The sequence below is a fragment of the Beta vulgaris genome, chromosome 6 (assembly GCF_026745355.1).
Source record: "Beta vulgaris subsp. vulgaris cultivar EL10 chromosome 6, EL10.2, whole genome shotgun sequence".
Classification (NCBI taxonomy): domain Eukaryota; kingdom Viridiplantae; phylum Streptophyta; class Magnoliopsida; order Caryophyllales; family Amaranthaceae; genus Beta; species Beta vulgaris.
The window spans coordinates 6278506-6299441 of NC_079207.1; the positions used below are offsets into that span (position 1 = coordinate 6278506).

At 33.0% G+C, this 20936-nt stretch overlaps 3 protein-coding genes and 1 non-coding gene across 4 annotated transcripts; 1 reads left to right on the plus strand and 3 right to left on the minus strand.

Moving 5' to 3' along the window:
- Positions 1-998: 998 nt before the first annotated feature.
- LOC104895255 (uncharacterized) lies at positions 999-1938 on the minus strand. Its single transcript, XM_010681713.4, has one exon. The coding sequence runs from the start codon at positions 1693-1695 to the stop codon at positions 1486-1488; it is 210 nt and encodes a 69-aa protein (XP_010680015.1). The 5' UTR covers positions 1696-1938; the 3' UTR covers positions 999-1485.
- A 1566-nt stretch (positions 1939-3504) lies between these two features.
- On the minus strand, positions 3505-9334 carry LOC104895259 (nuclear transport factor 2B). The gene is made up of 2 exons (XM_010681717.4): positions 8871-9334; positions 3505-3833 (listed from the first exon to the last, which is right to left on the minus strand). The coding sequence occupies exons 1-2, from the start codon at positions 9171-9173 to the stop codon at positions 3759-3761; spliced, it is 378 nt and encodes a 125-aa protein (XP_010680019.2). The 5' UTR covers positions 9174-9334; the 3' UTR covers positions 3505-3758.
- Positions 9335-9363: 29 nt separating this feature from the next.
- TRNAS-UGA (transfer RNA serine (anticodon UGA)) lies at positions 9364-9445 on the minus strand. The gene has a single exon. It is a non-coding gene; the product is annotated as a tRNA-Ser (tRNA).
- A 6031-nt stretch (positions 9446-15476) lies between these two features.
- Positions 15477-20628, plus strand: LOC104895260 (protein NUCLEAR FUSION DEFECTIVE 4). The gene is made up of 3 exons (XM_010681718.4): positions 15477-16076; positions 18543-19474; positions 19774-20628. The coding sequence occupies exons 1-3, from the start codon at positions 15741-15743 to the stop codon at positions 20267-20269; spliced, it is 1764 nt and encodes a 587-aa protein (XP_010680020.2). The 5' UTR covers positions 15477-15740; the 3' UTR covers positions 20270-20628.
- Positions 20629-20936: the final 308 nt, after the last annotated feature.

Below are 20936 nucleotides of genomic sequence, written 5' to 3' on the forward strand. Positions count from 1 at the left end.
GCCAGTTGTGGGATTGTGGCTAGCTTATCACTTACTTCTATGATTTACTCCCTCCATGGCCAGACTAATTGTTTGTCTCATTTTGGTTATTTGTGTAACCCTTGTTGATTTACATAAAAACATATTTTCACGGGGATCTTATTAGATGCATGTAATTTTATGATATCGGATTTCTATAACTTCTACTTGAACATATATAAAGGTTTTTGTGATGGGAGAGGGGGGAATGTGTATGCATAAGGAAAAGAAAAGAAAGAATAGGTAATGTGTGAATGTATATAACATACACGACGATACTAGGAAAATACAGGACGACATTTAGTCGTACATTAGGAGAGAAAATCAAGCTCCCTTTGCCGCTCACTTATAGGGGTTTGGACATGAAGGGCAAAGCGTGGATTATGGACTAGGGTGCACAATGCTCATTGTGCACCCAAAAAGAACATACAACTAATAGAAAAGAACATGAACTTTTTTCAACAACTTTTCCACTTTAAAAAAGAACACACGGCTTAAAATTAAAGAACGTGTAAATCTATATTTATAAAAGAACAAATGTTATAATGAAAAGAACATATAGTACTGAACATCTACACTTAAGGTAAAAGAACATATATCTTTTAAATTTAAATTTGAAAAAGGAATCTTTACTTGCAAAATTTAAGGAAACAAATAACAATAATTTTTTTTGAATTATAGACTCTAAAAATAATAAAACGACGTAGTTTAGAAAAGGGTGCACCATGCTCTACATGGACTTGGGTACATGTACTTATTTGCGGGGGCAAATCGACTAAAAATCTGATATAGTGGTGGGAATTTTCCCAAATTCGATTCCCTATTTCAAACGAGTGAATGACTACCAAGCCCTAACAGGTAGGTAATGGACGATTTTTTCAATCTAGTTTCACATTTGACATGCAAATCCAGGTTTGGAACCAAACATTTTCACTGCAACTAAGAATACAATGAATTACAAACAAAATCAAGACAAAAAAAAACAACAATTAAGTTCATAGGTAGCCTTTTATCAAGCAAATTTGTCTAATCATATTACATAACAATAAAATCCTCTAACACCTACCAAAAATCAGAGGTAGTTCTGACTTCTGAGAATAAAAAAGAAAAATTGGGTATTTGATCGGCTTCGTAGGACCAAAAGAACGCACACAAATACTCGAAGAATTTCTTCAATAACTAAAAATTTGTATAAGCAATAAATTATAAATCTTCTAAATTACAATAACAAACACGAAATCTTCCGCAAAACAGTTGGGTTAGGAGAGAAAAAACAAAGAAAAATGACAACCCAAAAGAATAAACTATACCGAGGAAGCTCCATCTTGTACGTACTAATTACGCACATAATATAAGCTTGAGACCCCTTCACATGCTATACTGCTACAAGACGATCACAAAATGAATGGTCAATTGTACATAGCTTACATGAAAATCTCGACTCAAAGACATAACAATGAGCTAAGGTTAGCCAATGTAGACATGAACGCCAATAGCCAACAAAAAGATGCAAATCAAAGCAAAATAGATAAGTGCATGAACAAGTATAGCAGGTCCACTTGTGTGGAAGCTACTAAACTCCACCGCCTTGTCGCGGCCGGGGATCTGAACGAGCAACCCCGGCGTTAGGATTATGAACATCACCACCGCCACGAACACCGGACCCCAATCTCCCATTCTTCGTCTTTCGACCTACAAGTGACTACTAATTAATGTGGCTATGTATGAGTGTAATGTGGTATGGTGGTGGTAATGCTATTATGAAATCAGATATGCATCTAAATGGTTAAATAAAAGGTGAAAGACAATGACACAATTAAAGGATTGCTAGTGAAGGAAAGTGGCAAGTGCAAAAAGAAAATTAAAGTGAGTTAAGATGACGAGGGAATCAAGCTAATGCGATCCATTGCGTCTAGTATATCGTTTATTTGTCTACAAGCTGCCAAGACAATCTAAGCTCAACATGCACCTTTTTCTAAAGATATTTCATTTTGTCCATTATGATTTTTAGTTTCAAAGTTGTACCAAACTCAGTACTTGACTACTCAAGATAGCAGTCAACTTTAGACTTGTCGCAAAATTAAAACCAACAAATGTTCACTACTTTCTACCAAGAATGTCTGGGCCTAGTGGTTAAGATTGATGTGTTGTGAACGGTAGGTCACAGGTTCAAATCCCCCCTCCCCTTCTTTGTACTTTGTACTTCCTTTGTGGCTCATATGGATTAAAAAAAAATGTTCACTACGTTCTTAGATCGTAAGGATTTCAAGGGCATTGTTCTAATCAAGTTTATTTTCCAAAACTTTATTCAAAATTTTCTTAATTTTTTGAATTTGTAAGTTGAACAAAGTAGATCATCGATTATCCAATATAGAAAAATAAGTTACCTCTAAATTTAGTGAGGCAAACTTTCTCATTTACCCTTATTAATAACCGAAATTGTTATTTTTTAATCTGATAGGTCAAAGTACTTTCAACATTTTCAAAGCTAGTCATCTAACCTTGAGGTTAGGGGGGAGAATAAGGGAACTCTACACCCAAGGTGCTTCTAATTAATGAGACTTAAACTCATGACTTTAAGGTTATGAGCATAAGTTCCGACCATTAAGCCAAGATAAACTTAATATTGGTTCAAACTACATAACACAGGTAAAGATTCAAATAATTTAAAAGAGTTTTTCCAAATTCAAATCCTTCAAAGAGATCTTACTTAAGGAATCAAGGATATGTTATTATGTTACCATATTCCAATGGCTGGAGACAAAAATTGTCTGACAAAAAATGAGCAAGAACTACAAGTTGTAGATTTGTAGTAATTTTTTAATTTGATAACAGGAAAGCTGGAAAGTAGGTCAGAATTTTGCTGAGACATGAGAAGAGTTCTTAAATTAACCGAGAAGGTGTGACATATTATCAAATACATCCAGCATAGCAATAATAAAGTAACAAATTATGGCCTTCACGTGATGTAAATTGGGCATTAATGTCTAGATTTTAGATTCATCAATCAACCATATAATATTAATCAAATAGTTAAGATCTGGAGCTATGTCACATGAGGATCTGAATCCAACTGGATTACTGGAACATGAAATTAAGTAGAATAAAGTGTTCTTACGTGTAATAATTTACCTAACCATAAACCATGTGAGTAATTTATGTCTTATTAGGAGGAATGGAAATTTTCTGAGGTACCCTTGAAGTTTGGCTTAATTTTTAAAATATCCTTATTGAATTTTGAAGTTCAAAGTTTAAGTTTCAAGAGTACCTTAGGAAATTAATGTAGTTGAATTTCGATGTATCATAAGGGTATTTTGAGCCTAAATACAAAGTTCAGGGATATCTAAAAAAATTTCCCAAATGTGAGAATTAATTTGAGAATTACGTCAAATCTCAGGAATACTTGAGGAAATTTCCCTAGAAACAATAAACTCAAATGTATTGCTCAACCAGACAGCAATAGAATCAGCATGAAATGACAAACAGTTATAATCTGACTCTGAGTAACTAAACTGCAATTAAGGAAATAAAAAGTGCGTCCAAAAACTCCTTGGTAGAGATAATTATAGCTTACAACAACTATCATTACAATCTTCTTCTTTGGCTATGTTTGTAAATCAAGCTATAACTCTAAACAATAGCAAAAAAAAAAGAGCAACTTTGATCTAGTAGGTAGATACTAGTACTACATAAACTTATTTGTGATGTTTCCACCTGAAACTCAACTTAAGATTGTAGATTTATGCATAATTCAGCCGGAATATGTCATTCTGCACATAAAAGCTTCCCTGTGGAGTTGGCAGCAGATAAAACATCTACACATCCGGAAAACAAAAGTTAAACAAACTGAAAATGATGGTAGATAAGAAATTTATACAAACAGGGGCGGCACTAGACATGTGCGATATTGTAGGCTCCAAATAGTTCGAGCCTCCAATTACTATTTGTACTTCAATAATATAGAAAAGTTACATTTTTTGCATTTGATTTACTCTAATTTTAACTAGTAAACAGAGTAAATTATAAAGAAAGTGCCCGATTTAGATTTGTCGCATCGGGCCTCCACAATAATTGGAGGCTCCTCTGCTCGTATACAACGAGCATCATTTTTCTTGATAAATACAAGCAGCCTCTAAAATTAATTAATTTTGTTTTTATATGGGAAGGTATATAAGATTTTACAGTTGCTCTATCATTATTGATTTACTCACTTAAGAGAAGCTCAAATATAGATAGGGGTAGGGGTGAAAGTTATTCGGATAAAATCCAAAATCTAATCCAATCCAAATTAGTAATTTGGATCGGATTGGAACTGTCTTCGAATTGGATTCGAATTGAGATTATTTTTAAAAATTTGGATTTTTGGATCGGATTGAATTGAGGGTAATCGGATTCAAAAATTCAATATAACCAAATAACAATATGCCTTATATTATGTATCTGGATTGGGCTTAAGTTTTTAACTGATTTTTTTTTTAAGTCTAGTCCATAACCTAATAGACCGCGTAGCACATCAACCCTTCCCCTAAAATCATAACTGCACTTTATTCTTCACTTCGATCGACTAGGCTGCTATTGTGCTTAATTTATTAGATTTTTAAAAAATTAGATTTTCGGATCAGATCCAATCTACAGTATAAAAATTCGGATTGGATCGGATCAGATCGGATTCAAACTCTAATTGATTTGGATTCGGATTGAAAATTTAAAATCCAAATTTTTTCAAATCAGATAGGATTAAACTCTAATCCAAACTTTCACCTCTATCTAGGTAACTGAGAAATGCTCAAAAGTGTTGTCAATAGAAATTGTTTATTGAGAAATGCTCAAAAGTGTTGTTAATAGAAATTGTTCAGAGGTGTTGTTATTACTTACTCCCTCCGTTTCATATTAATCTACACACTTTGACATTTTACTCTATTCACATATTTCACTTTGACCCTCGTTTGTGATTTATACGTGAATAAAAACATAGTCGTGTGGGATCTTGTTAGATTCGTATTAGTATATATTTTATTAATATGTACTTTTTATAATTTTTACAAATACAAAACTAAAGATATATGTCCTCAAAGTTTTATATTGGCATACGTGAAAAGTGTAAGTGTGTAGATTAAAATGAAACGAATGAAATACCTATTAGCATACTCTCTGTCTCTCTTTCTTCCTCGATCACATAACACTCTCTAATCTCTATGTCTAAATCCAATTTGAAGGACATAAATTTTGGCTTAGGTGTATTTATTTCTAAAGTTATCCGAGTATATGTAAGAAATTGTACTCTATATCTTGGCAATAATGTCAAAATCCTCATCATTCAAGTGACTCTATGTTTCTATCGATAAGTACCTAATCAACCGAGAAAGGCTTGGTAACCAACTGTTTGAGTCCAAAAAAGACTCAAACACTCAAAAAGTTACACAATGGTACCATTATAACCTGGTATTGGTATCACATTGTTATCAGGATTGGTACCAAGCAACCTTACTTTGGTATCAAAATTTTCGGACAATGGTACCAATCTAACCTAGCATTGGTACCAAACAACACGCGCGTGAAATTTCCAAGGCTTAAAATGACCAAATTACCCCTGTTTGAGTCCCCTAAGAGACTCAAACGGTTGGTTGCCAAGACAAGCTCCTAATCAACCCCACACACACAATTTTTATTTCCTTTGTCATCATTCTCCAATGGCATCATCGGCATGCATTTATAATTCTTCCAAAACAATATCCATACACACAAAAAAAAATAGATAAAATATCTGGATAAGTCTTAAGGCTCCGTTTGGTAGGCCGTAAAACATTTTCAGTGTAAAATGATTTTCATGGAAAACAATTTACAATGGAAAACACAATTCCAAAATTAGTTTTCCGTTGTTTGGTTCAATGTAAGAAAAATGATGAAATGAAAGGAAAATGAAGGGGAAAGTAAGGAGGTAGTGAGAAGAGTGTACAAGAGAGATAAGGAAAATAGTTTTCCCTTCATTTTGAAAGGAAAATGGTTTTCCATCATTGGGATTTGGGAGAGTAATTTTACCCCAAGAGAAAATGATTTTACACTCTTTTGCCAACCAAACAATGTAAAACTGAAAATAAAGGAAAACAGATTTCCGGGAAAACGTTTTACGCCCTACCAAACGGAGCCTAAATCAATTACAATCACTCCAGTTTCCAGATCTCCAGCATCCATAGATTGGAAAATAAAAAAATGATTTGGAAGAGCCAATATCTTTATTTAAAAAAGGATAATTGCTACAGACAATCTAAATTCTAAACTAGGGAGTGTTTGGTTCATATAATTCTGGTATGATGTATGTGTTTAGAATGAGCAAAATTAATATGTAGCGTTTATTTAATAAAGGAAAATGATATACATAGCCCTTATGGCTATATATAAGGTGCTTAAAATGGAAATAAAATATTGAATCAAGTATTTATTACCTCAATTGATGTGAAAATGTATCTTGAATTCTTAAACTGTTTCTATTTAAAGAAATGTATTTAATGCTTATATGTAGCCCTTAGGACTACATATAACATTACCCTTTAATTAATGGATAAATTTAAAATCCATACCTCAAATCCATAAGGTATGGGTTTAGAAATCCAAGGGAGGATTAGTCATACCAATACCTTTATATATCATAGAAAAAAAAATTCATTCCCAGATAAAACTAAACACATAATATTAGATATCAAATTCCAAACTTATACCATCTTAGTTTCAATCCTAATCTAACCACATACTAGTATATGAACCAAACACGGTTCTGGTATGAGATATGAGTTTATTATTAGCAAAACCCATACCTAGTGTTCGTTTAATGAATTACTAGATTCAAAATCAATACCTCAAACATACCTAAAGTACGGGGTTTAGAAACCCAAGGGAAAGGTGGGTATTAGAGTTGTTCATAGACGGGACAGCCTGCTAAGCCCTCCCAACACGGCCTGCTAAAGTTGCGGGTTTGGACAATAATCTTTGAAAAAAAATCTAAATGGGCGAGCCAAACCCAGCCCGCTAATATTAATGGACAGATATGGACAACCTCAAATTTACCGCGGGCGAGCCCGCCGGACCCATTTATCATAATATCTAGTATTTTCTATGAAATTTAATTTGTTAGTGTTGATTCTTTTGAAATATATAGTTTATTTGCACTAATATAGTTTCGGGTAACGTATAATTATCTTTATTCTTACCTCTACCACTTAATTTGTAATAATTTGTCTTCCTCTAACATTTTTGTTACGAAATCTTTGAACTTTCTCTTTATCTTTCGTTGTGATTATCAACTTTTTTCCATTTTAACCAAAATTATGTTTTAATCTATAAATATTAAAGCAAATTAACTAGAGTTATTTGGAAAAAATAAAAGTATTAATATGTCGTTATCCCCGAGGAAAAGCCGCCCGTTTATTAGGACGGGCCATGGACAATAGTTAAACCCGCATAAACAGACTTGGACTAGACATGTTAACCCCGTTGGACAAATATTTAAAGTTAGGTCTGGCTCGCAACCCGCCCAAACCTGTAAATAATCAACTCGAGTGGGTATGGCTCATACCAATGCCTATAGATATCAAATAAAATAAAAAATGTCATTCCCAAATAAATTAAAACTCATAATATTAGATATCAAGTTTCAAACTTATACTATCTTAATTTCATCCATACAAATATATTAAAAGGCGTGCGAAAATAAGAAACTGTGCCACGTGGCGCTCTCCTTAGGGAGTTTTAGTTCATGTAATCCATGTACATTAAAAAATTAAGAAATTGCATAGTACAGGGTTTGATCCCGAGACCTCAATTACATATACTAAAGTTTTAACCACTAGGCTAAGTTGTATTTAGGCTCCGTTTGGTAGGGCGTAAAACATTTTCAGTGTAAAATGATTTTCATGGAAAATAATTTACAATGGAAAACACAATTCCAAAATTAGTTTTCCGTTGTTTGGTTCCATGTAAGAAAAATAATGAAAATGAAAGAAATATGAAAGGGAAAGTGGAGGTTGTGAGAGGAGTGTGTAAGAGAGATAAGGAAAATAGTTTTCCCTTCATTTTGAAGGGAAAATAGTTTTCCATCATTAGGAGTGTAATTTTACTCCAAGGGAAAATGGTTTTACACTCCTTTGCCAACCAAACAATGTAAAACTGAAAATAGAGGAAAACGATTTTCCAGGAAAACGTTTTACACCCTACCAAACGGAGCCTTAGTGTTATTATCATAAAGTATTATATTAAAAAATGAAATTTTTTCTTACCCGGGACATAATCCGAGCCTAATAACTAGTTCCTAATTCGAAACCCGAATCACTATATATACCAAAAGGCCCTAAAATTGCTAATTGCCAAATCTCTTTTAAATCAACCCCCCACAGCCCACCTTTAAGGAAGAAAAGAGATACCATGTGAAACTTTCAATCTGTAACCAAAAACAACCAAAACTTAATTCCCCAATACTTTTTTTTTTTCCCAAACATAAATCTAAAAAATTATATATAATCATAAAAAGAAGCAGACCCTAAAATTACATTGGGTTAAGCCGACCCAAAGCACAACACAACCCAACACAGAAGGAGCTCTTTTCAGCAATTAATTTTTTTCCTCAAATCAAGTCAAACTTGAGCTAAATATTCAATCTTTGTTAATAGAATTCAAGTTGACTCTTATATATGTTGGATAATAGGTATAGCGATCCACCCCGGGAAAATCTCTCTTCACTTCTTTAATGCACGACGGGACAATTATTTCTAACTCACATGTGCGAGCATACAGATGACGAGGTCCAAAACGAGTTTAGTGCTGCCGTGCACAAGGATAGATAAAAGAAAAAAGAAGAGTACCTGACTGAACTTGAGAGGATGCTGCTCACCAGCAAGCTGAAGATTGCCGCTAACAAATACGATAAGAGTAGTACCATTGGGGCCAGAAAGCTGGCAATCAATGGTAGTAATGGAATGTTTACACTGCTCAAAGGGTAGACTAGTAAGCTTACCAACAATGTTTTGGCCACCTAAAAACTTTTGACCTTCAAAACTTAACATGGAATTTTCTTGGTACAAATTGCTTAAACCTGCACGATTTGTATCAAAAGTTGTGTAGTAATGGTCTACAAATGCTTTTGCTACTTGCTCACTTTGCTCCATTGATGAATAATTAGATGATGCTTTTTTCTTTCTTTGGAGGTTTGTGGTTTTCTTTTTTGGTGGTGATTATAGGGTTTATGAGGAAGAGGGGAGAAAACAAGGGTTTTAGGGACTTGATTATGTGGGGAACGACGTCGTTTGTACTTGGGGTTTGAATTTTGATATTGAAGAGGAGGAAAAAATTGAAAAACGTCGACAGCAGGGTTCGAACCTGCGCGGGCGAAGCCCAACAGATTTCAAGTCTGTCTCCTTAACCACTCGGACATATCGACAACAATGTTATTATTGTTGTTTATTTAATTTAATACCATGTTTTGGTTCTTATTAGGAAGTTGATTAAACGCCTTCAACTTAATTAATCTTCAGCAAAAGTTAGGGCCTATTTTCCCTAACTTATTTTCAGCTCTGGAATACTTTTATTTTCACATATCACTATTCGTTTAAGTTCAATTCAGATATTTTACACCGAAGAGAACATGTTCTTAGGAGAGTAAAAAAATTCAATTTTTTTTACTGAATCGATAGGGACAAAAATTTGCCTTTTGAATTTTCGGGATCCCATTGGATTAACCAAATAAGAAAAAAAGGATTAGTTAATCAATTTTTATTTCTTGAAATCTAATAATCTTGAACCAAACATGCCCAACTTGTAAACTAATTTTACTTAATGAGTTGAGTACTTGACACAAGTCTTTGGATTTTCGTTTCGCGGAGCTTTCCCGTCTTTATTAATGTCTTGACATCTACAACTATCTAATAATTGTGATGACTCCTAGATACTAGCACGTGATTAATTATATATAGTGGAATCATTGCCATGGCAAGTGTGGACGATTGAGATATTTTAGATGTTTTTTTGTTTGGGTAATGGATTTGACATGATATGAGAAAGAGACAAATGTTGGAACTATGGGTCAGTTCTTTTCAGCATAAAATAATTGAACTGAACTGAACCGAATTAAATTGAATTGAATTGAATTTAACTGAACTGAAATGAAATGAATAGTGATATGTGAGAGTAAAAGTATTGTCCAAAGCCGAACTTAACTAAAAATAAGCTGGGGAGAACAAGCTTTATGTATCTCTATTATACGAACAAATGAGTATGTATCTCTATTATATGCCCTTCTTTTTTTATTGCTACATTATTATATACACAACAATTTAGAAAATGTCACTTTTAAACTTTTTGAATGATACTTTTTGGCTTTTTAATGTAAAATAATGAGCAAAAGTGAAAAAGTAATGCTTTTGGGTGAAAAAAAAAACATGTAATAGTATTATATTATGGTGGGCCAAGCACTCCAAATAAGGAAAATGTAGTAATTAAAAAGAAATAACCATTTAAGGAAAATGTACCAGTTAAAAAAAATGAGGGAATATAAGCCAATAGGGAGTTATGGTGTACCCTATGAAAAGACCTTTTAACCCTTAATTCAACAAAAATTATTGTCTATTAATATTTTCTTCAATCATAGCCGTTTCCTGATTTAAAATATGCATATCAAATAAAGTTCAAAGTTGCTAAAATAAACTATCATAAAAATTTGTATAGTGAAAGGAAAATTTCATGATTTAAGAATAAGTTAATATCAATTTTTAAATCAACTACAAAACCAAAGACATAAAATTTTAGTTCTACCTTAATTTTTACTATTCATAAAAATAACAACATCCATCAACAAGTAATAAAAATACCGACAAAACAAAAAGGATAATCTTTATTTGTTTACTTACCATGGGTCGATATGTGTTGTGTGTGTCATTTAGTATAGTTTGACCTTTTATTTTTTTCGGGAAAATCATATGATCATTTTACTCTTTAGGAGAAATATGTAATGATTATTTAAAAATATTAAGCTCGTTTCTATTATATAATCCAAAACATGTGTATGTGGTGTTTACTTAAAATTATTGTATATGTATATTCATTACTAATAAATGATAAGTTCGATTATGTCAATTCAATGCCATTGCATCTTATCAAGTGTAGTTTTTAAATCCATCGCATAGTAATATGCAATCAAAACAAAAGTTAGAAAAATTTTAACATAATGAACAAAATAATCAATCAAACAAAAGACAAAACTTTCACACATTTGATTTGACAGTAGAACTTTACATCTAAATCTAATCACAAATTCTAAACACTAAATATATATATATTTTCTTTACTTTCCTATTAAAATAACTTTTTCATCAAGTAATTTTTATACTTTAATGTTTATACAACATGAAAATTTATTAATGAGTACTATGATGATTATATATTGCATCCTTCAAAATTACTTTTACATGAAATTTAATAATAATCGCCAAAATGATCCACAAACGCATCACATGCATAAGGCTAGTATAAAAGAATTGCAATAGATTACAGGTTTTTAAAAGAAAAACAAATATTGTCATAAATTGTAGATTCCTTCTCGTTTCCTATCAAGCTCTTATGGCTTGAGTTAAAGTTATAAGCAAATATGTAATCCCAGCTAATGTGGCTTTTTTATTAATAAAAAGTCACAACTTATATATATATAAATATATATAATATATATATAAAATATATAATATATATATATATATATATATATATATATATATATATATATATATATATGTATATAGTCACGGAGTGAAGAAGTGCAATTATAATTTCTCTATTTTTTTTTGTCTTTTTTATTAAAAAAATATATATATCAAAAGATTTTTATTTCATTTTGCACGCTTCTCGTGCCTATAAGACTAGTATTAAGTATGCAAAGTGTTTGGAATATTGGAGACTCTAAAAAATTAAATAATGTTTTAAATGACATCGTAAACATATGAATTAGAAACTTGAGAAGAAGTGTTACATGGTATAGTTCCGTTGATTGGAACGCATTTTAATATATTTGTATAGATTAGGCAACGACACAAACTCAATATTAGTAATAAAACAGACCACCTTGCGGAATATAAAGACTTGTTTAGTTTATCAAGTAATAAATTTAATCCATTATGTAATCACATTATTTAATCCATTTAGTGAGTAGTTTAATACATTTCGTAAGATTGCTATATTATTTTTTAAAATTGTCTGTTGTAGTTCAACAGTGCAAGGGAAACAAAGAAAAAATAAGATTATGGACAGTTAAGTTGGTGCTAGATATATAAGGATAATGTTGGATTATAGTAGACTTGTCTTTGTCTAATTGTATGTTATAATAAGACTGTCTATCCTAATAACTTTTGAACTTATTATTAATACAAACTAGCCTTTATATGCGTGTGAAGTCAAAGGGTGAGTGATAACTCCTTTGCTGTTTATTAATTAGATGGATGTATTTTCTCTTTTTATTCTTATTTTTTAACTAATAAGAGTGCTAGGTGTAGTTTTCTTTTGTAGTTAGGGGTATATTGGTAAAAAAAAGATGAACACCAAAGTATTCGAGAGTTCCCATATACTTCCTCCGTTCTCTTTTAGTTGCAACGTTTGACAAATTGCACTATTCATGTTCTCTTATTTGACCACATTTATAGATTTATATGTTAAACAAAATATAGTAATGTGGGGTCTTGTTTGATTCGTTTCGATGTAAGCTTTCATAATATCAAATTTTTATAATTTTTACTTACATACAATTAGAGATAAAACGATTTAAAATTGTACATTGACAAGCGTGAAAGTCAAAACGTTGCAACTAAAAGAGAACGGATGAAGTATAATACTAGCATTTTTTGCACGCGATGCGTGCTTGGATTTTTTTCAAAACATAAACTCGATTTTTTTCGACGTATGTAAAAGTCAAAATTTGAACATTAGACATACAAAGTATAATTGTTTTTATATACAAATTTTAATTGGTTTAGTCTCTCACCATTTTTTTTTTTTAACTTTTCAAGGTCAAAATTCTATGAACAAAATAGAAATTTTATTGAATTTATCTCTGATTTCTAATATTATAATTTTTTAGTTGATTTTTGAATTAAGTACACTACTTCATATATTGTGAAGAAAGTGAACACTTGGATTTCAAGTCAATTTTTGTGAGTATGTATTGACGTTGTAGTGTATTGGTTGTAGTTTGTAAGTTAATCTTTTGGTTTTTGTAAAGTTTCATCATTTGAGTGATTTGTATAATGTAAATTATACAATTCTATGATTTTAGTTGACTTGTGAGTGATTGTTATAATTTTATTTCCAGTATTTTTATTTGAATCTCCTTTGGTTTGTAAGTGGATTTGTAATTAGAAAGGAAAAGGGATAAAATAGTCTCTTCATTCGGGGACACCATACTCCCCTTCCCTTATATATAGAGATATGTTGTACTTTAATTCTTGAATGATATTTTACATAAACCTTTTTCCTTGATAATTAATCGCTATAATATAAGAAAGAGATAGGTCCAAATATATGTAAGAGTTTCATTATATATAGGAAAACACTATGAAAAAGTAAATAATTTTTTTCCTCGTCTAACTTCTAAATTATATTTCACTACAAATACACCTCAGTTTTTTTTCCTTGTCTAACTTCTAAATTTTGTTTGCACACATTGATATTTAAAAATTTCCATCATTTCAAATTTGGTCCTTTTCTAAATTTTAACACTTTTAGCTTCAATTATATTTGAAATGAAATTTTATTTTTTCATACACAATTTGATATTGGAATTTTTTTTTAGAAAAACAAAAATCGCTACTTTTTGCAAATTAATTTAGTTTTTTGTTCTGAAAATGGATTTTTGCAAAAAATTGTTTGCAAAAAGTTTGATATTGTTTTGTTTTTCAAATTTTTTTTCTGGACATGGATTTTTTGCAAAAGTTTTGGGCAAAAATTTAAATATTGGCATTTTTTTAGAAAAAACTAAATTTGTTTTATATGAAAATGAATTAAATTTAAGTCTGATTGTATAAAAGCCCTTTTGAACTCATTGTTGTCATCTCCATTTTTTTAACTACATAACAGTAACTAATTTCTATTGTTTATTTCAACTAATGTGAAATAATTTGGAAGTTCGCAAATTATGCCGATGGATGAATGTGTGATATCACCGTCAAAATCTTATGTTTTTCTCAAATTTGTTTTATAGGTAACTTTTGTGAGTAATTGTAATGGTTCTTGAGAACGTGATTTGTAAGTAAATTTTTGTAGTAAATGTTTTTTTATGTATTGATGTTTAGATTATTAGTTTTACTTTGTATGTTAATTGTAAGTTTTAATAAAGTTTTTTTATTTGAATGATTTGCAACATGATTTTCTTAATTGTATGAGTGATTTGTAAAGTTTCTTCTTTTAAGTGATTTGTGAGTGAGTGTTGTAAATTAATTTTCGGTAGTTTTTTTTGAGTCTCGATTTTAATTTTGAGATTCCTTTAGTAATTTAGAAAAGGAAGGGGGCAAAATAGTCAGTTCAAAAGAGGACACCACAGCCCCCCCCCTTCCCGTATATAATAGAGATAGATTATTGGGTTTAACCCTTACCCCATCATTTACGGGGCGTTTGGTATGAGGGATTGGGAGTTTGGGGATTAGAAGATGGGATTGGGAATGAGAGTTAGAAGGTGGGAATTCATTAAATATATCCCAATCCCTTGTTTGGTATGTTAGTGGGATTAAGTAGGGAATATATTGCTAAATTACAAATTTACCCATTTTAATGAAGGATAACAAAAGAAGAGCAAGCAATATTGGTGAAGTATATTTTAATGAAGGATAAATTTGTCTTTTAACATAACAAAAAATAATCCCCCTCCCTAATACCTGCCCCCCATGTCTTATTTTGGTGGGATAAGAGGGGGTTTAATCCCATTCCCCTTCACATGAGAATTTAGATATTCTCTCAAACAAACATGGGATATCTACCCATAGGGATATAATATCCCATTCCCACACCCTAATCCCCCTAAACAAACACCCCGTTAGGGTGTAACAACAGTACAAAACATTTCTTTTTTGGTAAAAAAAAACTTAGATGATATGATATAAATAATAGAATGACATATATTATTTTGTATATCCATGCTATTCTTTTTAAATTATATGTCATATACATTTTATACCTAATACGTACTCTAATATTAATTAAATAACATTTACGAAAATGCCATTAGATGTAACATGGTTTGTGCTTGCTCTTGCTCCGACCCACCTCCACCCCCACCCAAATCATCTCAATCGCATGCCGCAACAAAAGGAAACCCCGACCCCAAAAACAATTTAGAAAGGCCGTCCAACTTGATTGTCATTTTCTTGCAAATACAATTTTTAAAAATGAAACAGAGCCCACCTTGCTGATCTCTGCTATAAAGAAATATTAGTATAAAAATCCAAGTGGTAGATAATCACTTCAAATTTTACAACTAAAACAGCTCACCAAAGATACAATTCTTTTCTTGCATGACTCGTGCACCACTACTCTTACTCGGATGATATTGATGGATGTCTGAAAAACGGCAAAAATCTCAATTTTCCGAAGTTAGAAACAAACTAAATTCATAACACCCACAAAAAAAAAATTCCCATTTAATACCAGAAAAAAGAAACACAAGAAATTTGATTTGGAAAAAAAAAAAATCAGACCCATTGAAAATGGGTGATTTGAATGAGAGATTGAAAGCATTTATCAGCAATAGATGGCTGGTTTTTGTGGTAGCAATGTGGATTCAAGCATGTGCAGGAATTGGGTATATGTTTGGTAGCATATCACCAGTAATTAAGAGCAATTTGAACTATAATCAAAGGCAAGTTGCAAGATTGGGTGTTGCTAAAGATTTGGGAGATAGTGTTGGATTTTTGACTGGTTATATTTGTGAAGTTTTACCTTTGTGGGCTGCTCTTCTTATTGGTGCTCTTCAGAATTTGATTGGATATGGTTGGGTTTGGCTCATCATCACTGGTAGAGCAACACCTTTACCTTTGTGGGCTGTGAGTTGAAGATTTTTTTTTTTTGTTTCTTATGATTTTACTCTTAGATTACTCATAATTGTTTTGGGTTTATGAAAGTTGCTGTCTTTTTTTACTTGATTATGATGAAATATGAATGTTAGTTGAATAGAGTTTGTGGGTGATTTTGGTGTTTGATTAATGGATGAATGATTTTGTGGATTGTGATTTTCACCTAAGCTTGTTGAGTATGTGCAACTTGGTTTTTTTAATCCCATTTTTCTTGAGAGAATGATGGGTGGTGATGATCTGATAAGTTGAGTTTGTGGAGGATTATGTTGTGGATTTGATCTTGATCCCTTGCTTTCTCGCTGTGATGTATGATTATTTGATTCAAAAAAGCAACATCCTAGTGTGGATCAAGAAATAGTATTGATACTGCTAGTATTGGGAGAGCCTGAAAAGAAATTGTTGTACTTAATGTGGCTTTGGTGTTTGTGAAATAATCATGGAAACAGCCATGCTAAAACTTTTTTCTTTGATGGGTTGTCACTGATTATGTCGAATTCAGAAGCTATGAGCGAGTAGTATTTGTGCGATGAAATGTTTTTTTAAGTTACAGGCTACAGAGTGTGGGAGTGATAGTATTACACTATAATGTTGTATCCTGTATTTTGGTGTAGGAGAAAATTCTTGTTTTCCTAGATGCTCTGATATGGCTGTGTATCTACGGCTTGTGTGGATTTCCATTGCGTAGGTACTCTTCTTAGAGTATGTACAATGGGGCTCTCCAACTAGCTCTCCAACTAGCTCTCCAAGGAGAGAGAAAATGGAGAGTCATCTCTTACCCAACAATGGGGCTCTTGGGTGTGTCTTGGGTGTCTTCCATGGAGACACTTTGCCAAAGGGCTCTTGGGGGATACCATTTGGGTTGATGGAGAGATGCTCTCCAATGTGTGGGACCCACTTTTTATTGTAATTACTTCAATTCTTTTTTTTCATGCAACCATTTAATGATCTTTTCTATAAAAATTAAAAAAAAGATGGTAATAATTATTATGCCAACAAGTATAATTTTCCTTTATCTATAAAATGAGCCTAATATTGGATATTTAAAAATTAGTTTTTATGTTGTAGGTTAATTTCTTCCATGCCAAATTTATGAAAATTAAATATTAGCACTCATAATTATAGTATTGTTTTTTAAAAATTCTACGTTGCTTAAATTATGAAAAAGATTAATTTGTAATTATATTTAATTTATATGAATAACTTAATTTATATAACTTTGATCATAATATGAAATGAGGTTCATTTATTGACATGGGGACCACAAAATAATGAAAAGTTGAATGGAGAGCTCTTTAAAGGGTTTTATTGTTGTTGGTGTTTTTAAACATGGCTCTTGAGAGTAGCTTGAAGAGAGAGAATAGGAGAGAGAGTGTGGAGAGCTAGTTGGAGAGACACCAACCATTGTACATGCTCTTAATGAGTCAAAGTTGTAGCCTGAGTAACTTTGATTCTTCATTTGATTTAAGTACCCATGTTGAGGATTTGACATATTGACAAGGGTATGGAATCCTTACCCGGCAACTTCAATTACATCCAAGAGACTCCAAGAGTCCAAGTATCTTGAACAACATTTGACTTAGAAGAAATTGGACACTTGAATTCGTTGGCGCCCTGTATTTCTTTCAATATGTGCTCACATATGGGCATGTGATCAAAATTCCAACAAGAACTAGCAAGCAAATCGACTTGAAGTTTGTATGTCTGTATGTGGATGCAAGTCTTTCCAAACCTGAATATATTTCATGAATGTTGTCCCCCGGCATCAGTGTCCTATTCAAGGACATTTTCCCATGTCCGAAATTTTGACCATTACGTGTGTGACTCTTGGTACGTAATTCAGTACTTGTGCCTGACGTGCACCTGTGTTTAGGATAGTCGGCTGTTGTTGACATATATAGTCACTATACTTCTCGAAAGAAAGGAAGACAAAAACACCTGCTCTGTCATGAAATTGGACAATTAATCCTGATTGTACTTCATGCTAGAGCTTTAGTCTTCTTTTGATGTATAGTAGAGTCTCACATATTTCAAGTAACAGAAAAAAATTGAAGATAAATGATTATTGTTTGATGCTAGTGATCTCTTTTTGTCAAAAGTAGCAATTTGAAACAATTATCTAGGCATTTATGTAAATCCTATTTGCAAAAACTCACCACCACCTTGCTTTTGATAAATTATTTACCCAAGTTGTGCTCTATATTCTGCTCTGCTGTGATGGTCTGTTGCTCTTTCAGGAACATATGTAGTTTCACTTGCAGGGCAATTCTTCGAGGCATGAAATCTGTTCAGTTTAAGTATCAAACTTGTTTAGATGCTAAAAAAATCCATTTGTTAGTTTTTGTTCTCGAGTATAGAGCGTTCTACTTTCTGAAAATCATATCATTAAGTGTCTAAATTAAATCTGAACATGTGGTAACTGGATTTTTCTTCTTGCAGATGTGCTTTCTTATATTTATTGGAACGAATGGTGAAACATACTTCAATACAGCTGCCCTTGTCTCATGCGTGCAAAACTTTCCAAAAAATCGAGGTCCAATTGTGGGCATCTTGAAAGGCTTTGCTGGGTTAAGTGGAGCAATATTGACCCAAGTTTATACCCTCATTTACAGTCCTGACCAAGCTTCACTTGTCTTCATGATTGCTGTTGGACCAACTATGGTAGTCATGTCTCTAATGTTCATTATAAGACCTGTCAAAGGTCACAGACAAGTTCGGCCCTCTGATGGAGCAAGTTTCACATTTGTCTATAGTGCTTGCCTTGTGCTGGCTGCTTATCTGATGGGGGTGATGCTTGTGGAAGATTTGATCGATGTCCGTCATTCTGTCATTGTAATTTTCACTTCGATCTTATTTGTAGTCCTGTTAGCCCCTATTTCCATTCCAATCTCCATGACTTTTACAGAAGAACCACGAACTTCAATCGAGGAAGCTCTTCTACTAGAGCCCCAGAAAGAGGAACCTGCAAAAGCAGCTGAATCTGATACTGAACTTGTATTTAGTGAGGTTGAAGACGAGAAACCAAAGGATGTCGACTTGCTTCCAAGATCAGAGAGGAAAAAACGTATTGCCCAGCTGCAAGCACGGGTAGCCCAAGCTGCAGCGGAAGGAGCAGTCAGGGTTAAGAGAAGAAGAGGTCCTCATAGGGGGGAAGACTTCACGTTAGGAGAAGCTCTCGTGAAGGCAGACTTTTGGCTTCTCTTTTGTCCGTTCGTGCTAGCCTCTGGATCTGGTTTGACTGTGATTGACAATCTTGGTCAGATGAGCCAGTCTCTAGGCTATGATAACACTCATATATTTGTATCCATGATTAGCATTTGGAATTTCCTTGGTCGTGTTGGAGGGGGTTACTTGTCCGAGATTGTTGTCAGGTATGACTCTGACTCACATTTTCTTAACCTTAGCTGATTATGATATGAAGCCATGTTACTTAGACTCCACCATAAGTGTAGGAAATGGCAAATAGGTATTTTTCTAGGTGTGTATCAGTGTTTTTTTAAATGAAATTTTCTCTTTTTTGGCCCAAGAACTGTGAAGTGTTCTTATTCATGTGAGAGAGCGAACTATCCAACTCAAATACTTGAGGTGAAATGAAAAGTCTGAGTAACATAGCCAGGTTTGCTATCTTTTGGAGCTCATTTGTAATCCTAAATTTCATGCTTGTGATCAGGGATTATGCTTATCCGAGGCCAGTAGCAATGGCTGTGGCCCAAATCATAATGGCAGTGGGACACTTCTTTATTGGCATGGGATTGCCTGGCGCAATGTATGTTGGAACCCTTTTGATTGGGCTTGGCTATGGTGCCCATTGGTCTGTTGGTCCGGCTACTGCCTCTGAGCTCTTTGGCTTGAAGAGTTTTGGAGCGTTGTATAATTTCCTTACCTTGGCAAATCCTGGTGGTTCACTTGTTCTCTCGAGCCTTATAGCTAGCAGTATATATGACCGAGAAGCAGAGAAACAAGAAGAGAAGCGCCGTCATATTGGTTCTTTCTTGACTGGTATGGTTAGTTTGGAAGAACCCCCAAAGTGTGAAGGTGCTATATGCTTCTTTCTTACTTCCATGATCATGTCTGGATTATGCATTATTGCAATTATGCTGACCACGATCCTCGTATATCGGACTAAGCCTGTTTATACTAGTCTCTATGGAAAATCACGTTCCTAATCCATATGAGGCAGCCGCGCAGGCATTTACTATAGTTTTCAATTTGTGATTTACTTCCACAACCTTCTGCTAGATGTCTCATAATGTGGGATACGATGCTCACCTACAAACCTGTACACTGAGATGACAATCTGTCCTGAACTTCTCTAGCTCAAAGCTCAAGCAAGTGTACACCTTATTGGTTGAGATGTCGATGTTTTTTTGAGAATCAATGTAAGCGAGTATTTTGTCGCTAGATGTTGTAAAATAACATATTTCCTCCAAATGTGTGATAGACTCGGCCCTCGGGAGGTTTATATTATTTGGAATAAGATGATTCTTTCTCCATATATGGTAGTATGATCTTGTTTTGTTCATAACCTTACTCTGTCTCCTTTATTTCCATTTCACTCATTGTCAAATTCCGTATTAAGCTTGAGGACACAAGGCTCTGATGGCTGTTCTTATTAGGTTTTTTATGTTCAATGCGGTCGTCGGAGGCTCGGCTAGTTACAATAAGGTGACTCGGCGTGAATTTCTCAACTCTGGTCTGTTTATTCTCTCAATCGTAACATCTTACTCTTCCTGATAGTCCATATGCATATCATTAGATATTGATAATTTCACTATTTGTGTCATTCTGTGATGTAGAAGATATGTAAAATTTGTACTCTCCGAACCACGTTAT

Bases quoted from the DNA above. Each gene is read 5' to 3' on its own strand.
- LOC104895259 (XM_010681717.4), bottom strand. From the start codon at position 9,173: ATGGAGCAAAGTGAGCAAGTAGCAAAAGCATTTGTAGACCATTACTAC. The intron at 3,834-8,870 runs GTACTCTTCTTT...CCGGATGTGTAG, and splicing joins ATCCTCTCAAGTTCAGTCAG to ATGTTTTATCTGCTGCCAAC.
- LOC104895255 (XM_010681713.4), bottom strand. From the start codon at position 1,695: ATGGGAGATTGGGGTCCGGTGTTCGTGGCGGTGGTGATGTTCATAATC.
- LOC104895260 (XM_010681718.4), top strand. From the start codon at position 15,741: ATGGGTGATTTGAATGAGAGATTGAAAGCATTTATCAGCAATAGATGG. The intron at 16,077-18,542 runs GTGAGTTGAAGA...TTCTTCTTGCAG, and splicing joins CACCTTTACCTTTGTGGGCT to ATGTGCTTTCTTATATTTAT. The intron at 19,475-19,773 runs GTATGACTCTGA...GCTTGTGATCAG, and splicing joins TTGTCCGAGATTGTTGTCAG to GGATTATGCTTATCCGAGGC.